Source organism: Malus sylvestris, chromosome 6, assembly GCF_916048215.2.
Source record: "Malus sylvestris chromosome 6, drMalSylv7.2, whole genome shotgun sequence".
Taxonomy (NCBI): Eukaryota; Viridiplantae; Streptophyta; class Magnoliopsida; order Rosales; family Rosaceae; genus Malus; species Malus sylvestris.
This window is the reverse complement of record NC_062265.1, coordinates 25,963,881-25,984,892: the sequence shown is the minus strand read 5'-3', so window position 1 is coordinate 25,984,892 and position 21,012 is coordinate 25,963,881. Positions and strand designations below refer to the sequence as shown.

Below are 21,012 nucleotides of genomic sequence, written 5' to 3'. Positions count from 1 at the left end.
TTAAAAGTACATATGAACATCAAACAATGACTCGACCGTAATTATGTATGAAATTATCCATTAATGAAAGTTTAACTTTGAACAAATGAAAGTTGAACTTAAAATTTAAAGCTTATAAGTACAAAAAAAAATATCGTTAAACTTTAGTACTAACGTGACACTTAAGATTCTTAAAAGTTAAGAAAATAGAGAGTAAAATATAGTAGTAAATGGTTTTGACAATTATTAGCAGCAAAGTGAGAGCCGCTGACAACACAGCATCTCTTATAATTTTATCTCTCCTCTCTCTCTCTCTCTCGCTCTTTCTCTCTCTCTCTCTCTCTCTCTCTTAATCATCATCATCACCCTCAAATCGTCATCTCTCCATTCATTCACTTCCCTCTCTCTCTCTCTCTCTCTCCTCCATTTCTCTTTCTTCATTTATCTCTCTTCCCCCACAACCCATCCACTGTTTCTGTCTTTTCTTTTCTCTCCGTCTGTCATTTCTTGCAGGCAGTAGCAGCAGCACTGTTGCAGTTTCGAAGGGGATGAAGATGTTGATTAGACCCTCCTTCTCCGAGTTCAAATCTTCCTCCTTTTTCCCTTAATTATTATTCCATCTTTTTTAATTTTCTTTTCTGTTTTTGGGTTTTTAATTAAACAAAGGAATAAAAACCATCTCAAGTGTGTCAAGTCCAGCACTAACTCGTAGGAAAATTCACTTTCTGCCTTTCATCTTTCCAGTTGTCTAATCTACTCTCCCTCCTTCTTTCTTTTGCCTCTCCTCTTAACTCCCCCTCCCCTCTCTCATCTTTCACCTCTCTCTCTCTCTCTATCTTTCTCACACCCAAGAGGAAGAAGAAGATCTGCCTTTCCCGCCGCTTAATGTACCCAATGAATTTCACTGGGTACATGAATCAGCGGTGAAAAATTGGAAGAAAGACGACATCTTTCAGCTGCGTCGAGGAACTGAGAAGAACCCATTTTCTCAATTCGCGAGATTATGCAGCAGCAACCAGCAGCGGGAGGAGCTGGCGGAGCTGGAGGAGTTGGAGGAGGGTCCCAAACCCATTACGGAGGAGGAGGAGAGATGAGTGCTGCTGAAGCTGCGGCGTCGGCGGAGCAAGGCCAGCTGGTGGTGGAAGCGGCGTCGCCAATCAGCAGCAGGCCGCCAGCTTCCGCGGCGGTGAATATGGACGAGCTGATGACTCTGTCCGGTGCGGCGGTTGCAGATGAAGATGCTCTCGCGGATCGAGGTGGCGGCGGTGGGTCCAGCGGGAACAGATGGCCGCGTCAGGAGACCTTGGCGCTTCTCAAAATCAGGTCCGATATGGATGCGACCTTCCGCGACGCAACCCTCAAAGGCCCCTTGTGGGAAGATGTCTCCAGGTAATTAACAGAAACAAAAACAATTTAAAAAAAATCACATAAATCAAATCAAAATTCTTTCTTTTTTTTTTCTTCCAGTCTTTTGAATTTTGGGTTATCAAGTTCATTCATTTTCCGATTTTCCCAAGTCATCTAATTCAGCATTTTTGGCATTCCCAATATTGATTATTTCTGGGTATTTTCACAAAATTCCTTCTTCTTTTTTTTTCCATTGAAAAACAAAAGAAATTAATTATTTTTCTGCATAAATATTGTATTATATATATCTATATATAAATACATTCATACAGAGCCAGCCAGCCGCACATGGGACATGAGGCTTCTATCTCTTTTCATCACGATTCAAGAGCCGGGCATCTTCTTCTTGGAATTTTGAGCGGCTCAGATCCACTGCATCACCTGCAATTAATCCCTCCCTCCTCCCTCTGTTTTTTTTTTTTTAGTTTGTCCCCCTTTAAATTAAACACCCATTTTTGAAAATCCCGATGAGATTTCCTTTACTTCCCCACCAAAATATAAAAAATTACCAACATTTTCCTCTTTTTCTCTTAATTTTTTCCTTTTTCTAATAAAAAATTAATGCTTTAAAATTTCCACTATAGACAGCAAATACTATATATTTAATTTATAGGAGATAGAGACCAAGTGAGGGACCATGGGAGCCTGGGAGGTTCTCCTCCCACTCTCTCCCCTCCTTTTTTTATTTAATTTTTGTCTCCTTCCCCTCCCTCAAGTCCTAGTTGGGAAGATGATGATTTGTACTATTTTATTGGGTTTGAATCATTTTTTTTAATGATTAATTATATAACAAAATATGGATTTGTGACGCATTGTGCAGGAAACTAGCGGAATTGGGGTACAAAAGAAATGCCAAGAAATGCAAGGAGAAATTCGAAAACGTTCACAAATATTACAAGCGGACGAAAGAAGGCCGCGCGGGACGCCAAGACGGCAAAAACTACAAGTTTTTCAGCGAGATGGAGGCTTTACATGGCACCGCCGCCGCAACGATGGCCAACGTGTCGGCCTCTCCGGGAGTGCACGCTGCACACGCTTCTCCGAACCCGGTTTCGGTCGGGTTTGGGTCTGTCAGTAACCCCATGCCCATCTCCTCGTTCAGAATGTCACCCACGATTCCAGTAATCCCCTCCCAACAGCAGCAACAAGCCACTGCAATTCCAATAATACCTTCGTCGCAACCTACAGCCACGCCGATGGACGTTAACTTCTCATCCAACAGCTCGTCGACTTCCCCGGGAACTGACGACGAGGACGACGATGATGACATGGAAGGAGAGCCCTCGAGTCGGAAGAGAAAACGGGGGAGTGCTAGTACTAGTACCGGAACTAGTGGCGGCGGAAGTACCCGAAAAATGATGGCGTTTTTCGAGGTTTTGATGAAGCAAGTGATGCAAAAGCAAGAGAGCATGCAGCAGAGGTTTCTAGAAGTGATAGAGAAGAGGGAGCAGGACAGAACTATCAGGGAGGAGGCGTGGAAGCGTCAGGAGATGGCCCGGCTAACTCGCGAGCACGAGCTCATGAGTCAAGAGCGGGCCATTTCTGCTTCCAGAGACGCTGCCATTATCGCTTTCCTCCAGAAAATTACTGGCCAGACTATTCAGTTGCCTCCGGCTCTCAACGTCCACGTCGCTCCCCCACCACCTGTGTCTCCGTCGGTGTCAGTTGTCGCGCCATTACCACAGACAACGCCACCGCCACAGCCACAGCCGACGACACAGACATATCAAACACCGCAACAGCAACAACCTCAGCCGCCGCAACAAGTGCAACACGTTCGTCATGTTCAGCAGACACAAAATGTTCAACCGGTGATGGCTGTACCGGAACAACAGGTACCTCCTCCGACACCGCAGGAGAATATTGCTAGCGGTGGAGGAGGGAGCTCCGAGCCCGCATCGTCCTCTAGATGGCCGAAGGCAGAAGTGCTAGCGCTGATAAAGTTGAGGAGTGGGCTTGAGCCGAGGTACCAAGAGGCAGGTCCGAAGGGCCCACTTTGGGAGGAAATCTCCGCCGGTATGGGGCGGATGGGGTACAAGAGGCGTGCCAAGAGGTGCAAGGAGAAATGGGAGAACATCAACAAGTACTTCAAGAAGGTGAAGGAGAGCAACAAGAAGCGGCCGGAGGATGCGAAAACGTGTCCATATTTTCACGAACTAGATGCTCTTTACCGGAAAAGGGTACTTGGCGGCTGGTCTAGCGGCGGTAGCAGCGGCTCGTTAGGAAATAAACTAGAACAGCAACCGCAACAACAGGAGAACCCAAAATCGGGTTCATCCACACATCCGCAACCAAGTGCGCATACAGTGCCACAAACACAAGGGCAAGTAGTAGCGGCCGGATCAGAAAACAAGGATACAGATCATAGCACAAGTGTGGAAACAAATTTGAGAGCTAACCTCTTTGGAGAGGGAAAAGAAGAGGCTGCCAAGAAGGTAAAGTTTTTCCATATGTATCTAGAAAAAAATATTTGCAATGCTAGGGTCTAGAGAGATTAGAATCATCATAATTCGCCAAGCGTTAGTGCCTTTCTCGTTAAGATTAAATCAAATTCATGCCAGTATCTTACTTGTTAAAAATAAACGAGATTCAAAATCACATCTCCGCATTATTTGGCGAACAAATTTTCGGTGAATAAATTAGTAGTGTATACATAGATATATGCTGATTACTGGTTTTGCATTTGAAGCCAGAAGACATTGTGAAGGAGTTGATGGAAGTGCATGATCATCACCAGCAAGTTTTCCAACAAGGGCAGCCACAACATTTAGTAGTAGATGACTACAACAGGATGGAGGAAGCGGATAGCGATAATCTTATGGATCAAGAGGAGGAGGACATGGAAGACGATGATATTGACGAGGACGACGATGAAGAAACCGAACAAGAGAGGAAGATGGCGTATAAGATAGAGTTTCAGAAGCAGAATACGGGCCGTTCGTCTAACGGCGGAGGCAACGGTGCACCCTCTTTCCTCGCCATGGTTCAATGAGATGATCGATCGATCGAATCCACATCAAAACCGAATCGATTTTTGCATGCATTTGCATGCGAGTGAGAAATGTGCATGGCCAAATCACTGTACAATGTGTACGTATCTCAATCTAGCTCAAGTAAGATTATACCTCACATGAGCAAAAGTTGAAACCCTCAAAAAATTAGTTCTTCCATTTTCTCATCTTTTTTTTTCTTGTTTTTTTAAATTAATTTCTTTTATTCTCCTTTGAACATCACCACCCCATTTCATCGTCTTCTGATTGTTGTTGTCTTCTTGATCTTCTTCTTCGTCTTCTTCTTCTTCTTCTTCTTCTTCTTCTTCTTCTTCTCGGGTAGTCATCGTCGTCGTCGTCGTCATCATCATCACTTGTATCAGTTTTTTTCCAATTTATTGATTTATTGGTGAATAAAAAAACCGTTTGAAAAACGGGGAGGGGGATTGGATTAAGACACAAGGAATAAGCTTGCTCTAAATTTACATAGCAGCAGTCATATGTCGTTGCAGAAGAAAAAGAAAAACAAGCCCTGGAAACATGGAGAGAGAGGGAGAGAAAAAGTGGACAGTTTCACAAGGCAGAGATCAGCAGAGATGATTCAGCATTATTCTTTCTTTTTTCACTTTTATTTTATTTATTTTTGTTCTTGTTTTCTTTTGTAAACTTTGCTTAGTTTGAATGAATGAACAAGCTAGCTAGGCTCTCTTTAGAATTCATATTCTCTATTCACATTCTGCAATATTTCTTTTTCTTTTTCTTTTTCCGTTTTATTTAAGGAGCAATTTGCAAAAATACAATTTCACTTTTACCGTAACGTTCCATGAGAATTGTACAATATTATGTGAATAAAACTACATAATTAATATTATTGACATAAAATGCGACGATTATGGTGTTTAGGTATAATATATGGTGTTTAGGTTAAACTTCGCGATTTTCCATAAATGTATAAACCTTATTAAAAAATGAAAAAGTTATAGATAAACACGAGCATGGTGATGAAAGCAACTGGATAATTCATTTATAGTAGCTGTCTGCAGAGGCAAATGGGGTGATTTATGAGGAGAGCCACACCTCTGCGCGGATCACTGATGCCAGCTGGCTAGAGAGAGAGAGAGAGAGAGAGAGAGAGAGAGAGAGAGAGAGAGAGAGAGAGAGAGAGAGGGGTTTTCACTTTTATTTCAGAGACTTTTTTAAGAAATATGGGGCTTCAGAGCTTTCGGCCGAACATGTGGTGGTGGTGAGTTAGGCATTTGGCTGCTCCTCACCACGTCAGCCCATAACTGGATATACACAAGAGAACGGAATCGTTTTTACGATAGTATTTTAAGTTAATCACGCACACAGTTATATATTTTAATTTAATCACGTAATAATGCAAGTTTAGTTTGATAAACAGTCAAATTCATATACATATAATTGTGATAATATCTCGAGTAGTGTTATACAATATAGCGTGATTGAATGCATGATTGAATGGTCGGTAAATACAGCCAAGTCTCGGATATATACAATATAGCGTTGTCTGCGATCTTTCTTATTACTGCTGTGCTGTAAATATATATATACACACACACACAATAATCCAAAAAGGTTGACTTGCTCATACATATCTTAATTATTTTGGGTTGGTCAGAACTTATAAATCTTTGATTTGCTTCTTTTTATCTATATCACCAAAAAATTTAAACTTATTTACTCCATTAGGTTATTTATTTTTTATTTTTATTAACAGCCCACATAATATTAAGTACATATCATTTATCTTTTTTAACTCTTAAAATTCCTCACCATCCATTCCCAATACTGCTTGGAAAGCAAAAGCAGGGTTATTGTAACCCAGGAATCGATTAAATAACTTTTCTATTTTATTGAATAAGACTGAAAGTTTTCTACTTTTTTTTCTCCCCCAACAAATGCAAGCGAAATGATGAAATTGCCGGGTTAGAACCTGCATGGAGTGAGAAGAAATTAACAATACTTCTTTATGTATGTCGTTGGACGGTAAAACCCCAATTTAATGAAATAAGAATAGTATACATCTGAAAATACAAAAAAACTACATCAACATTTAGCTACATTTTGCCAATCTGGGCGAAGTCCTAGTGCCATTTACATTACCAGAGACCATCTGATTGTTCTTTCCCTTACTGCTTTTACCCCTTGAATTCTTGTCCTTAAAACTCAGCTTATTTATCTTCCTCTGATCTTGATTGTGACTAAGTATTATAAGATTTGAAGAATGTGGGATGTACAGAAAATGTGGGGTGCATATAAAAAATGTAAGGTGTATGTAGGGCCGGCCCTGAGAATTTGGGGGCCCTGGGCGAGTCTTCAAAGTGGGGCCCTAGAGTTCTCTGACTCCCGACCCTTTGTACTTTGACATGTGTAAATTTTTTTTACTAAATACATAAAAAGTCTATTTCTACATCAAATATCTTTAAAAATTAATATTGAAAAAAGAAAGATATACAAAGATTACTCATATATTAATCGTCTCGCATTTTTAGATGCAAATGCACTTATTAGGTTTACATAATCTATTTTTTCAACCAATTCAAACCGAAAGAGAAGTCCCTACCCAGTACGCCAAATTTCAATCATTTTTCTATTGTTACAATGTTACTTATTACATTCAATAAATGAATGAATGGTTGAATTATAGAGACAACATCTTACATCTAGGGAAAATACTAGAGTGAGATGATAGTAATATACATATACGCGCCTAGGCGGACGAGGCGGATTTAAATAATTTATTATATAAGCAAAAAAGTAAAAATAAGATGGTGGGGACTATTTAAAAGGGAGAAGACATGCAACTATAAAAAAAGATAGTGGGATCATCTTAAGTAAAATCGTGCAATTAAAATGATGTTGGGAATAGGGTTGTCTTCTTCCTCGCGTTAGGCCGACCCTGCAACAAAATATTTCCAGTTTCCGGCGTTTACATGTAAACCCTCATAGCTCCCGTCCATCCCCGTCTAGACCTGCATAGCTCCACCGAAAAATTGGGGGCCCTAGGCGGGCGCCTACTTTGGCTATCCTCAGGGCCGGCCCTGGGTGTATGTTGAAAATGTGGGATATGATGGTATTATGAGAAAGTATGTGAGAAGTATTACGATAATTATTGATTGAAATAGCAAATGCGGGGTGTGTTAAGTATGCGGAGTTTATTCAAAATATGTGGGGTGTTAATATAATAAGAATTTTATTTTTGTTGTTAAATATGTCTTAAAATCCAAAACAACACAATTTTGTTTTAAAACCCTAGATATGTTTTCAAACAAAGGCTAATCCTATAAGACTTAACAGTTCTTAATTGTACGGTTGAACGTGGGTTAAAGAATTTCAAAAAGTTTAACGGGTCAATTTTTCGGAAAGTTTAATAGGTTAATTTGAGTCACTTAATAGACAATGTACACCATACACATTGATGTATAGTAAAAAGCCTGATTACGTACGCTTCTCAAATTAATCTGACGATTAATAATTAATTTTTATTTTTCTGTTTCAAATTTGCAGAGATACTGGATTCAAACCCTAGCTCAATCTTGCCCAATATTCATGTTCATCTGCATGTTACTGTATTTTCTCTCTCACAATGCCACGTAGTTTTTCCTTACAAGCCTTCCAATCTTTTCACTTTAAGTGTTTGTGTAATTATGAGTTCGAAAATATGTATAATCCATGCCTGATCATAATAATGATCTCAAAGTAATTAATTACAAATAATTAAGTTCCTTAAATACATATACAGAACAGAGCACATGGGACATAATGCACTTTCGCTCACACCCGTTGAATGAGTTTAGATTTTGAGATTTGTGTATATCTACTACATACAATCTCAAAATTTAAACTCATCTAACGATGATAAATAGGGTGGTGAACATCACCATCATTTGAGGTATTCTTCATGGGGTGCAAATAAAAATTTAAACTTGATTGGTGTTGGTGGAAGTATTAATTAAGAACCATGCTTCACTACATAAAGAAGAGCATATCACAAATAGACACGTGTCCGAATATTTGAAACTGAAAAATTATGATTGGAAGCTTGTCTATTTATGATTGAATTTCAGCAGAACTTGCTCCTCTTCTTTTAGCAACGAAACATGATTCATTAATTAAACACCTAATTTAATGAAGGTACCAGGCTGTACTCTTTCTCTTTTGGCATCAAGTATTAAAGTTTGAACAAACAGGGAAGAATCTGTAACAATAAAAATTGAAAAATACATGCATCTTCTTAATTTGTGTGTATATATATATATATATATATATATTAATATTTAAACAATAGGGGAGATGAAAGAACAAAACTGTGCAACTCAATCTGCAGAAATGAATTGATTCTTTTGATTCTTTCTTGTATTTCAAGTTACTTACGTGGGACCCTTTCTCCAAAAGACATGTACACGTGGATGGTAAATTTTTCAAAGTAGTCATATATGGATGTAATTTGCATTGTGTGATTAATGATGTAATATTATGGTAACTCAAGTTGTTAAAAGCATATTTCCTTTTATTCGAGATGTTGCTTATAGAAAATGATGCCGCAATCTATGATTTATATAGAAAGTGATTTTTGTACTCTTATTTTCACCTCAGGAACACTTGTATTTGTATTCTATTTAAACGTTTAGATGCGTGCGGAAATCATTTCCTCTTTGTTTTATACTTTATTCGTTATAGTCCGTAATCAAAGCATTGTAGTGATGATATTCCTTCCTTTTGCATCACGTGTACTGTCTAGTACGCAAATGAAAAGCAAAGCCTTTTGTTCTTTTTGGTGAGCTAACCTTTTTTCTTGCCTGTACTAGTTTTCACTTTTCTGCTTTCACCAAGAATTATAATCTGTTTCTCTAATTATAATCACTTATTTTCCCTTTTTACCCCCTATGAGTCCAGCACCTTCGGAAGATTAGAGTTGGCATCATACTTACCCTCCAACCGACTTCATGCCTACCAAAACCCGATGAATGTCCATGAATACCTTGGGTGCTGCCCCTTGCATACATTAACATGTCTGTAGTATGCATTTTCAAATGACTTCAGGCTTACCAAGACTCGATGAAATAGCGATATGAATGCTATTTCTGGTATAAAAAAATTTACGCGCGCAACGCGTTATTCTTACTGCCCCCCAATATTATTTCCTGGATCCGCCACTGTCCAACACTATGATCCTTTGGGACGTTCCTCGAATGCCCTTCACGGCAACTCTAGGTACCATATGGTAATGCTAACGACAATCGTTCATGTGTATGTGACCAACTAAAAATGCATGTTGCACATGCATCAAATGGTTGATGAGGATGCTACTGTCTTTCCACAGAAGATGCAAGGGCGAATGGCAAATGGGATCAAGGTGGTCCTAAGATCACTCCCAAGTACCGGAATATACACCTGAAAATCTTCCTAAGACACTCCGAATGTTTGGTAGGGGTTCTTCTATGCCTACCAAGTGTTTTGATGTAATGTTTGTTAAGCATATCTCAACATATTGTATCAACATTAATCGACAAATTCTCCATATATTACTCATCAAGTTGCTTCGGCATATGTCAATATATGTTAACATCTTCTCAACATGATTTGGCTAACGACAAGCCCACCAAGTGTTGGCGAAACGCCTCTGTGAATAAACTGAATTTTTTTTTTTTTTTGCACGGTTCGCATTGTTTCTATCTAAAAACTTGTATTTAACACTAAGACACCCTTAAATTCGAATCCTGAATCTGCTACTGCGTAGATGCATATAAAAGTTAAGTTCCTAAAAATGGAAAAACTCAAGGCCAGACTCAAAAATGATAAATTCACCAATTTTACATTCATAAAAAAGCTCGAAACGAAAGGCAATTTCACTACCAGTGTCGAAACAACTTTTAGTAAACAGAAAAAACATTACAAAAGAAAAGAGTTCCTATGAAGCTCCAGGGAGATTAACCCTACCGACTGTCGTCGGCACTTCCCTACTACAAATCCTGCTTGCTCTTACTTCTTTTCATCTTTGCCTTAAACCTTGACTTCACCATAAGCGTCTCTACCGTATTTACAAAGTTCACAACTGCCATTAAAATTAACAGTACGCCGCAAAAACTCACCTGCCAATAACATTTTTCCCGTCACAAATGCAATGATACATATGGTTCCACCTTTGAGTTAACTACACCAAGTTCTCTTTATATTTCGCGAGAACGTAATGTTAGCTCTTCTGTTTTTGAAAATTACAGGGAGCTCATCACTTCCAAAGACCACATGATACCCTTTCATTTTTATTCATGTTCACATAAATCAGACAAAGGTTTCAGTAAAAATTACCTGCCATTCCGAAGCAATGCCAATAAAAGCAGTCGTAAGCAACTGTATTCCGACATATGCCTCAAAACCCTAAAACAAGAAGCACAAACACTTATTCAGTTATTAAATCATTCAAGTCACTGGGTTGACAGATTCAAAATCTGGAGGAGACCCGGCCTACATTGCATTTCACTGCAAGAAAGAATCACTGGTTTCGTAACTTTTCCCACCCACCCACTTATGCAACATATGTGCATTAGCAAGGTCAGCCCATTTTAGTGTATCTGCGGTGTAACAGTTCAATCTATATCTTGCACAAGGGCATGCATAAGTCATGCAACCTATCATTTTGTGCTGCAACGTAAAACAGAACTACTCAAATGAAACTCTATGGACTATGATTTTTCTCACTTAGCGAATGGTTAAATCATATATCTACTAGCTGCCCATGAGCTCTAGCTCAAGTGGGATTGAGAAAGGGTGGGGTAGCGGTAGATCCTTAGTTCATATTCTGCCGTAAATAAAAACTAATCATGTTGTCTAATCACCTGTAAAATAAATAGTATTGGACATAGAATCCATAATTGACCATCTACACCTGCTGTTTCTCCCCATACCACATCCATTCTTTTGGCCTGAAATTGCAAAAAAACAAATATATAAAATGATGGAATCAGGCTTAAATTTTGTAACCAAACAATTAATCTTTTTAATGGCACCTTTCCCAATGCAATTCGAGTATAGAGTCTCTGGCGTTGATATCTATTTTGTAAAAGCATAGCAACTCCTTGCATCATAGCCCATTGTAGGAAAAATTGCACACCTCTCTGTACAAGACTTAACAAAATCATTAACGGCACCAAAGCTATTAACACTAACGCACAATAAAACAAAAAAGTTACCTGCTTTTGGGAACAATTTGGTTGTCCTTTAATCTCCCATGTGAGACTAACAAGGGCCATAAACATGGCACAATAGTGATGGTATATCCACCTGCACAAGCTTATCAGTATCTTTCCAAAGAAATTTGTATGTTCAGTTACAATGCCAATTAACTAACCAAAATAAATGCATGAATGATCATTTTGACCACATATAGGGTTATCGTGAATTAAGATCCACAAGAAGAGTCAATGCATGGATGACAAAGGATTCATATTAGAGTTACGGTGGTAAGTTGTGAAAAATTATAGTACCAAATCATAAGATTGATCATGAATTACAATCGTAAACAACATTTCCTTGGTTTATATATCTTCAACCCAAACCACAAAAGTGGGAATAAGAAATTTCTGTGATACGTTGTGAAAAATAATAGTAAAAGTCATCAGTTTGACCTTTAATAATAATTATAGACAAGTTTCCTTGGTTTCATCCACCTGCACCCTACCCAGTTATCTGATATCACACCTCAATAAATGATACCTCAAGATGACTTTTACAATACTTAGGAAAAGAGAAAAGAGATATTATAATTACTCTGAAACTATCTATGGATCCTAAACAGGCCTTCAGAAAAGTTTCCCGCAAGTCTGTACTTGATTACAAATGCTAGTTGAACCAACACAATTTGAAACAAATATATATAAATAAAAGACACGCCTGCACATGGAGCTTGACTTAATTCAGCTTCATTATTTTAAAGAAACTACGAATGTTATCAACCCAAATTGAGCATAAGAGGTCACAAACTTTGTTCTCGTATCTTGTAAAACACTGTAGAGGAATAACAGCCAGGGAAAAAGGAAAAATGATGTAGGAGGAAAGGTGCTGTGCGCTTACCATGGACGAATATCGCTTCCATTTACTCTCAAAATGTTTTCTCGCAGTGCCAAACCAGTGTAGAGGAATAACAACCATGCCTAATAAGCATAAACTCAAAGTCAAATCCACTATGAAATCATGCATTTAGACAAAAATATCAGCACATTCAAATCACATGAATGTACCTGGTAAGCCTGAACTGGAAACGCTGGCAAACATCCATCCCAAATCCAAGATCTTAGTGTAAGTAGTGCTGCTGGAAAAAGAAGGAATAGAAGGGCAGTTCTATCCTGCTCCAAAGTAATATCATTGTAAGTAAAGCTGCTCAAACTATTTTTGCTTGACATTCTTTGTGGTAACAGAAGATGGAGAAAGTAGCCATACGAGATAAAGTTAACGAAGCAGCACGAGGGAAAGCATAATATATGAGTCAATTCTACTCTAAGGGATCAGATTTAAACAAAAATAAGAAGGCATAAATACAAAAAGGGGGCAAGTAAAATATTTATGACAGATGCTTCTCGTTGAGGTTATGTTGAATTGTCATGCCTCTACCCAAATATTAGCATAGATCACTAAGACGAATTATAAGAATTTCCAAGCACACTTATATATCTCCGATGGAATTTTTAGTAGTTAATTTAACCTCAAGGGCCTTCTATTTGTATTGAAACCCTATACCTACCGTAATTCAAGATAGCCCGGTAGTGAGAAAAAGACTAAAAAGTCAAAGAATGAAGGAATAAACCCTGATTATCCAGAAATCGAAGAGATCATTTATGTCACTTGTGTCATGCAAAAGGATATAAAAAGAAAAGGCATAAAAAAAAGATTCCTTGAAACATAATCCAAGCAAAAGAGACAAAGTGGTCTGAGCATGGTTTTTGTTTTGGTATGTGAAACCACCTTAAGCATGAATAAGTCGAAGTTTCTTCCTAGGCTTCATTGACTGTAATTAGTTGGCTCAATTGGTAACTATGAACTAAAGGCATGATCCTAAGAACTGATTCTGCACTTAGCATATTGAAAGTAAGATGAATATATTCCTCCAGTTTCAAAAACTTACAGTGATATGAAGCTCACCATATATGTCAATACCAAAATCAAAAGCAACTTGGGACAAAAGCATAAAGCAATAAGACGTATTACGTACTCTGTAACCGTTGTATTCCTCTTTAACCTTGAGTCGGATATCTTTGCTAGAGGAACGCACGTTGATAGGACCGAGAAACATCCTCAGAAACCTCCCTCCTGCATAAATTTTAACCCTTTAACATACGCACAACGAGCCAATCCAACACAAAACTAAAGCAAAAATCTCAAAATTATGATCAATGAAGTAATTAATGAAACGGGTACCCTGAGATTTCCCAGGAAGAAACGAAGCGGCATCGCCATCCACCAACACACATGTGGCCCTCTGCAAATCTTCTTCCAGCTGCCATTAACATATCCAACCAAAACACCAATCAATTCCAAATTTTCAATTCAAATAATCTTCCAATTTCATGCAAATTTACAATCCCAGAAAGCAAAATCACAAAATGGGCAATCAATGGATCCAGAAAATAAGCAAAATCAGCAATTCCAGCAATTGGGTTTGCATGCACAGACATGCAGAAGCAGCAGAAGGAGACAAAGAACCAGAAAAGGGGTCGAAAGAACTTACCTTTTCTGCTAACTTGGGATCCAAGGCCTTGCTGGAGAGCAGGGAATCAAGCTGGGAGCGGAGGCGTCGGATGGAGGAATCGAGAGATTGGGCGCGGTGGCGTAGGGATTGCTCGTCGGCGGAGGCTCTGGAGACGAAGGAGGCAGCTGAGTCCTGCAGCTCCTTCACCCCCTCCACCGCCTTGGCCACTTGTGCTCGTATCTCCTCGTCACCGCCGGAAGAAGAAGAAGTGTTCCTCTTCGCATCCCCCATCGCCGAAATCTTCCTTCCTTCCTTTTCTGCTTCAATCGATTGCGTTCTATACGATTTGATCGAATCAATCCCCTCTCCAGTTCCGCGGTCTACCCAAAATGTTTAAATATAATTTATGGTTTGAGGAACATAACCCTCACAAGTCACAAATACACACGCACATATTGGAGCCCAGGAGATTCTAATTCATCTTTCTTTTGTGTGTGTGTCTTTTTAATTCATCTTTCTTTTGGTTCTTTATTTTGGAAATTTTAAATTAAATATAAATAGTACTTAACGAGAAAACTGATCGTATGATGAACGATGAACGAACACGATTACGGAATTTCCTAAATCCCTAGGATGATGTCTGACCATCTGGTTGATCAACTAGTCATATCTTACAACCAATCCGTATGTGTTATTTGATATAATTTATGAGAGGAAACATGCTCGACTGCACTTATTTTAAACGCACAATGTCTAATTGGTCATAACTCATAAGCCATACGTATGTGTTTTGAGCCCATTTATTATACAACACTATATGATATACTAATAAAGTGTCATTCTATACTCTAAAAGGAGATTTTTTAAAGGTTTTGTTTTTGGTCAATAAATTTTTTTAAAGGCTTTTTACCAAAAACGGTCTCTGAGATTAGCATATCTCATCATTTTGATCTATGAGATTTAAAATCGATAGAAGTGGTTTCAAAGTAAGGACTTATGTTAATCTCAAAGATTATTTTGACTAAAAAGCCTTTTTAAAATTATCATATGAACTCACACACATTTTTCAATGTGTCATACGAATTGAATTTTTTTAAGGGTTTTGTCATACTAATTTTTCAAAATTATTAATTTATCATCTCATCCTAACTCCGTTAAGTTTTCCATCCAAAATACGTCATTTGTCACATTTCAACATAAAGAATATCATGCAACTTTACCATATATTGGGGGGGTTCCTAATGACTATATTTTTTAGTCATCTTCACTTCGGAACACAGAGAAATGAGTGTAGATCAGTCCCCTTTTCCAAACAGAATACCCTCAGATCATCGTGTACCAAATGAGCCCCATTTTTATATTTTTTTTAGAAACCCTAAATTATTTTTGTTGAAGGCAACTTATTAGAAGGAGAGTGAGGTGTTGAAATATCTAAAATAACCCTGAACTCAAATCATGTGCTATTTTAATGAAAAATTTAACAAAGTTATAGTGAGATGACAAATTAATGATTTCAGAAAGTTGGTTTGATAGGTTGTTTCAAAATTTTAATTCATATACAAATTAAAAAAAGATTATAGTTCATATAATATTTAAACTCTAAAGAGATCAAATAAGCTTATCACATCAAGTGATTAAGTTGTTGCATATCGTACATTGTTTGGTGTTGGAATTTCTAATTTTATGTTTTCATTTAATACGTTGGGGGGTTCAACACCTATTTTTACTTCTAACATAATCCTTTTAATTTTCAAGTATCTAATCGAATAAATCGAAGAAAATTAATGAACAAAAATTAACAAGAATGTGAAAGATAACAACAACGACAAAGGTGTAAAAAGCACTATGTTTGCTTGAATTTTGATCCTAGAGACATCAAGTGAAGCGTCACTTTCAAACCCCAAGTGGGGTGATCAGGTCCATACCAACCAAAGCCATTTCACAGTGTCGACCTCCCACCACCCAACATTTTCTGTTCAATTTGACTATTTGCCCTTGTTTGGGTCCTTAGGGGCCTGGAGTCTCTTCTACCTTTCGAGTCCTGCACAACGAGAAGAACTTATTGAAGTAGTTTACAGTCACGTGTTTCTTTGATCTAATGATGCTTTGTCTTTTGTTTTTGGTGAACTTTTCTCTACTGCATTATTAATTTGAGGTGCCATGATAACAGTGAACCTGTTTCATGTAAGTTAATCCTAGACAACACTTTCGAGATAAATCGTAAAAACCAAACATAAAATCTTAAGTAAATGATTCAATATTCTTAATTACTTGAGCTATAACTTGTTTTTAAATAGCCTATTACCAGGCTGATGGCTCCTATAGTGTCAGAACGAGTCCAAGACAGTAATCCACTTATCAATAATCTTGGATAGGGAAAGATTGAATATCCTCAAATAGATGAGTCAATATTATCGACCACTTAAACTACAAGTCGCTTGCATATGCGAGTCTAGAATCTCAGCACCACAATTTGTTACTATTTTCTTGGAGACTTTTTTGTCCCTTACGCTTTAGCTTTAGCAGCTCCTCAGAGTTCAGCATGCCTAACTGCCCTGCCCAATAGACTGATTTCTACCTACCTACTGTCAATCTGCACAAATACTAGCAGTTAGGAACTTAAGACTGCCTACCAAATAATGAAGCTTCAAGAGGATGGATCACCTAACTCCTTGGCCAATAAGGCTAATCACTGACCATAACACTTGTTGCTCAATATTTTCACAACCAAAAGCTCACTAACTCTTGATTTAGTGATACGTCTCTTCTGAATATTGGAAGATATCCAAGTTTGAATTCTCTGTTCGACTGATTTAGATTGAACCAAGAAACGCACACGAAATAAACAATAAGGCGACGATCGTTAAAAAACTATCCAATTTCCCACCTAGAAGCATATTATATTCTTTTACACAATCCCAGAGCATAACATTGGTGATGCACCAAGAGAGTTAAAATAAAAGTTTAAAAAAAAAGAAGCAAAAGTAGAATTGCAAGCAAAAGCAAAAAGGAAAAAAAAAAGGATACACTACTACATCTCTACTAGCTTCCTTTTTTTTCTTCACCAGTCCAGTAAGTTTTCACTGCAAGAAGAATTTTCTCTGGATTAAAAGGTCCACTTTCATGATCCAGAATCTGGCTCTTCCATCTCATTCCGTCGGTAATCGCCTTTACTTTCACCAGGATCTCTACAGTATCCCTAAACACAACAGTTCCTTCCGGCCTCAGAATCCTATCCATCTCCAGTAAAATGAGTGTTATGTCACACCTGCAGTGTACAAACCACATTAGGCCTCAAAGTAACAAAACTTGATGACCAAATGCAAACTATCGTGGAATGAGCTTTACCTGTCCTGGTATATGCTGAAGACTCCCCCAGCGTGGATGAAATCGTATGTTCTGGGATATGTGGACAATGCCTCGCACCAATCCTGGTAATGTCCAATGAAACCCCGTTCGTAAATCACTCCAAGAGTGTCCTGGTTTGAGTTGGCAGGGACTGTGTTCATAACCCACACCGGATATTTTGACAATGCTGCAGCAAATCCACCGAGGTAAGCATTCATGTCCATCACATTCCTATACCTTCCCTTGGAAATTGGTATGATCCGCTTGTAATGGTCCACCCTTTCCTTCCACAGTTGATTATCCTCGCGGAGTTTATCAGCAGTGATTCCTGGTATTGAACCACTGCTGATTCTAGGCGGGATAGCAAATGCACGCTGAGGCCACTTCTCCAACGCCCCACCAGCAACATCATTGGGATTGCTCGTCTCCGGTAGAGGAGAAATGCAACTCTCCATTTCTCTTTCCCTTTTAAGCACAAAACATGCCACATTAAGCAGAGTTAGTACAGGAGAGTTCGCATTCCAAATCAAATAAACAAAATCACAAATGAAGCTCAGGAAGTAGTACCAAGCCATATCTGGATTGTCTGATTTGCATATATGTGGTGTTTTATACACCTTCCTGTTCTTAATGCATTCGACGTGATTGATAGGTTTTTGCCAGATTGCAAGATCGTTCTTCTCGATCACCTTCTTCCAGCACAGGCGCTTTGCAAGAGACTCAATAGAATCTTGCTCTTGTTTCAAATCCTGTTGAGTTCTCTCCCATCCTCTCCAGTGTTTTTTCCAGTGAATAGGCGGCCCGGAAAGAATCCAATAACCACCAGGCCTTAGAACTCTGTCCACTTCAATTAGATACATACCATCTGCAAAAATAGTTCAAAACAAGATCCACATGCTTTCAAAACCACATCATATGAAATTAGTGGTGAATTTTACTTCAACATCTTAAGTCTAAGCATAGTGGTGAATAGATACATACATATATACACATATACATATATATATATACACACACACATACATACACATGCCTATTTGAAGTATGCAGCTCCAAAATCTTCAACTCAAGTAATGTCAGATAGTGTAATATGTTGAAGCAAACATGAAAGAGAGACATAGACACTTACCATAGTTCGTCCAAGGGATCAAGCAGCGGGAACAGTGAGCCATATCGAAAGCCCTTGCAGGGTAGGGAAGCCTCTTCGAAGCCATGACACCAATCATAGCAGGAACTCCACGCTCCAATGCAAACTGGACCTGCGCTGCATGCGTATCTCTTGGCGCAAAAGACATTGTCAAGATGTCCCTCTTCAACAGGTAAGCACCCCAACTGGCTACCTAAATACCCAAACAGGAGAGTGCATCAGAATTTACTACCTATATACACATCTATACACATATATGTGCTACTTACACCACAGCCAGTATCAATTGCAGTTCTGATGTTGCCCTTAGTGAGAGGAATGAGCGCGTTCATTTCATCTATGTATGCATCAGCTCCCCTTGGAAACCCGGTACCTCCCCCGGGGAATCTAAACCTGTCACCCTCGACTTGAATCCAATTTTGGACAGCTTTCTCAATGCTGAGTTCTCTATGGGGAATGTTGTCATACCAAGCAAAATCACGACTCTGAGGCCACTTGAAAGGGGTCTTGTACTTTGGTGGAGCAGGAATAAGGCAAAGAAGTTGTTCTTCTTTGGTAGGGCAATGCCTCTCTCTGTATTTTAACATGCTCCTGTCGAATTTCCTCCCCCTTGTTGCATCCTGGCATGGAGTATACTCGCTGTAGGACATGTCACACGGTGGGAACTTCTGGACAGCCTCAGTTTTGTTGATGTCCACTTGATGATGGCTTTCGAAGTCCAAGTGAAGCGATGATGATGATGATGACACGGATGAGGAAGTTTTGTTCCCGGATTGAGATGGCGTTTCATCACAACCAACCCTTTGGTAGAGCTCAGATTGATTGACAGGGGCAGAAGTGGTTTGCCAAGCTCCTAACATGTAACATACTATGCAGAGCGCACTAACACCGAAGATCCAAGTGAGCCTCTTCTTCTTGGATTCTATGTGGTGATGCTTTGGCGATCCACCACTATAATCCCTGGCCATATTGTTCTTTCTGCAAAAAGTTCCAATTCGAAGGAAAACATCAAGAAATCACACTCAACCCATCAATCAATACCTCAAGAATTTCAAGCCTTTTCACAAATCATAAGATCCCATTTAATAACCATTCATACTTCATTAAGAGCACACTGTAACTGTAACAATCAATCGAAAACATAAAGATCCAATCTTTATTCATAAATCATGAACCCCACAAATAAATAAAATAAAATAAAATAAAAACATACATCTCTATACAGGAATAAGCAGCAAAAGCAAAATCACACACTACTCTAACTATCAACCAAATATGGAAAGATTCAAACTTTGCTCATAAATAATAAACCCAATATCAATAAAACTTACATATTTAACTTGGAAACACAAATAAAGCAAAAAATGCAAATTTCACAAAGCAAGAACAAGATCCAAACACTAGGAAGGCTAAGAGATCCCATTAAACAAAAAGATAAACATAAAAATTAAGGAAATGTAAGGAAAAAGAAACGAAATGCAATCAGAAATGTACCTATTTCCAGCGACAGAAGTTTGAAGCTAGAAACAAAACAAGTACTCAGTACCCTAAAGTTCTCTCAAAATCTTAAAGAAACTACACTGAGGTCTGAACCTTTCCTCTTTTCCTTTTTTTTTATTCTTTGCTTCTTTCTGCACCCCAAGTTTTATGGCAAAAAACACCACAAACCCAACAAATCCACTGGAAACAAGCAAAGATTTGTACTGGGAACCAGCAGCTGCAAATTGGGTAACTTGTATTTCTCTAAAGAAAAAGCTTCTTAAATAGAAAGTGCTTTTTTTACCTGATGTGAAAAAAATCTCAGTCAAGGCTCTCTATATAGCCCGTTTTGACCTCCCCCAGTACAATGCTACCTCAAACGGAACCTCACAACTGCAGAAACCAAAAGGGTAATTTCAAGTGGTATTTGTTGCCATATTTATTTAATCAGAAAGATTAAAAATTGGAAAGAGGAGGCAGAAAAAGGTTATTTAATAAGAGTAGGAAACATGGAAGGAAAGAGGGCAACTTTAAAGGGGTTCCCCGCGATTACAGGAATAAGGTAAATAGTGATTGGGGAGTGCAAAGCAATAATCTTTGTTTCTTAACCATGTTTTGTTTTTGTTTTTTTAATGAAATGGGAAGGTAAAAGAACAAGGAAGCAGTAAGTGCAAAGAGATTTAGAGAGAGAAAGGGAGGAGAGAGAGAGAGAGATGGAAGAGTTGTGATCGGGTGTTTGGTTTTGGTTTTGGTTTAGTCTTCGAGTAATTTTTGTTTTTTTGATCTAAAAAAAGAGGGAAGAAGTTAAGGAGACTGAGACTTGTGCGGCCTTCTCAAACGAGCGGAGACTGACCAGCCTCAAATCGCTCCTCACCATCTCACTAAACTTGCATTTTCTTCATATATATTTATTGAAGAAAAACAATTAATTAATTTTTGTCTAATTTATTTACCATCTT

General features: G+C 38.4%; 3 protein-coding genes across 5 annotated transcripts; 1 reads left to right on the top strand and 2 right to left on the bottom strand.

The window, feature by feature from the left end:
* Positions 1-297: 297 nt before the first annotated feature.
* Positions 298-5,091, top strand: LOC126626560 (trihelix transcription factor GTL1-like). 2 transcript variants are annotated; one of them, XM_050295924.1, is made up of 3 exons: positions 298-1,368; positions 2,207-3,821; positions 4,080-4,308. In XM_050295924.1, the coding sequence occupies exons 1-3, from the start codon at positions 983-985 to the stop codon at positions 4,089-4,091; spliced, it is 2,013 nt and encodes a 670-aa protein (XP_050151881.1). In that variant the 5' UTR covers positions 298-982; the 3' UTR covers positions 4,092-4,308. The 2 variants fall into 2 exon arrangements, with proteins under 2 accessions (XP_050151881.1, XP_050151880.1); XM_050295923.1 differs by having other exon boundaries at positions 302-1,368; positions 4,076-5,091.
* Positions 5,092-10,193: 5,102 nt separating this feature from the next.
* LOC126626559 (uncharacterized) lies at positions 10,194-14,567 on the bottom strand. Its single transcript, XM_050295922.1, has 10 exons — positions 14,119-14,567; positions 13,809-13,887; positions 13,603-13,700; positions 12,635-12,739; positions 12,468-12,547; positions 11,588-11,678; positions 11,405-11,512; positions 11,234-11,320; positions 10,707-10,775; positions 10,194-10,489 (listed from the first exon to the last, which is right to left on the bottom strand). The coding sequence occupies exons 1-10, from the start codon at positions 14,368-14,370 to the stop codon at positions 10,361-10,363; spliced, it is 1,098 nt and encodes a 365-aa protein (XP_050151879.1). The 5' UTR covers positions 14,371-14,567; the 3' UTR covers positions 10,194-10,360.
* A 2,375-nt stretch (positions 14,568-16,942) lies between these two features.
* LOC126626557 (probable methyltransferase PMT18) lies at positions 16,943-20,802 on the bottom strand. Of its 2 annotated transcripts, none has more exons than XM_050295921.1 (6): positions 20,358-20,802; positions 18,844-19,552; positions 18,557-18,767; positions 17,995-18,292; positions 17,428-17,892; positions 16,943-17,347 (listed from the first exon to the last, which is right to left on the bottom strand). In XM_050295921.1, exons 2-6 carry the CDS (start codon positions 19,540-19,542, stop codon positions 17,122-17,124), a joined length of 1,899 nt encoding a protein of 632 aa, XP_050151878.1. In that variant the 5' UTR covers positions 19,543-19,552; positions 20,358-20,802; the 3' UTR covers positions 16,943-17,121. The 2 variants fall into 2 exon arrangements, with proteins under 2 accessions (XP_050151878.1, XP_050151877.1); XM_050295920.1 differs by lacking the exon at positions 20,358-20,802 and adding an exon at positions 20,069-20,348.
* Positions 20,803-21,012: the final 210 nt, after the last annotated feature.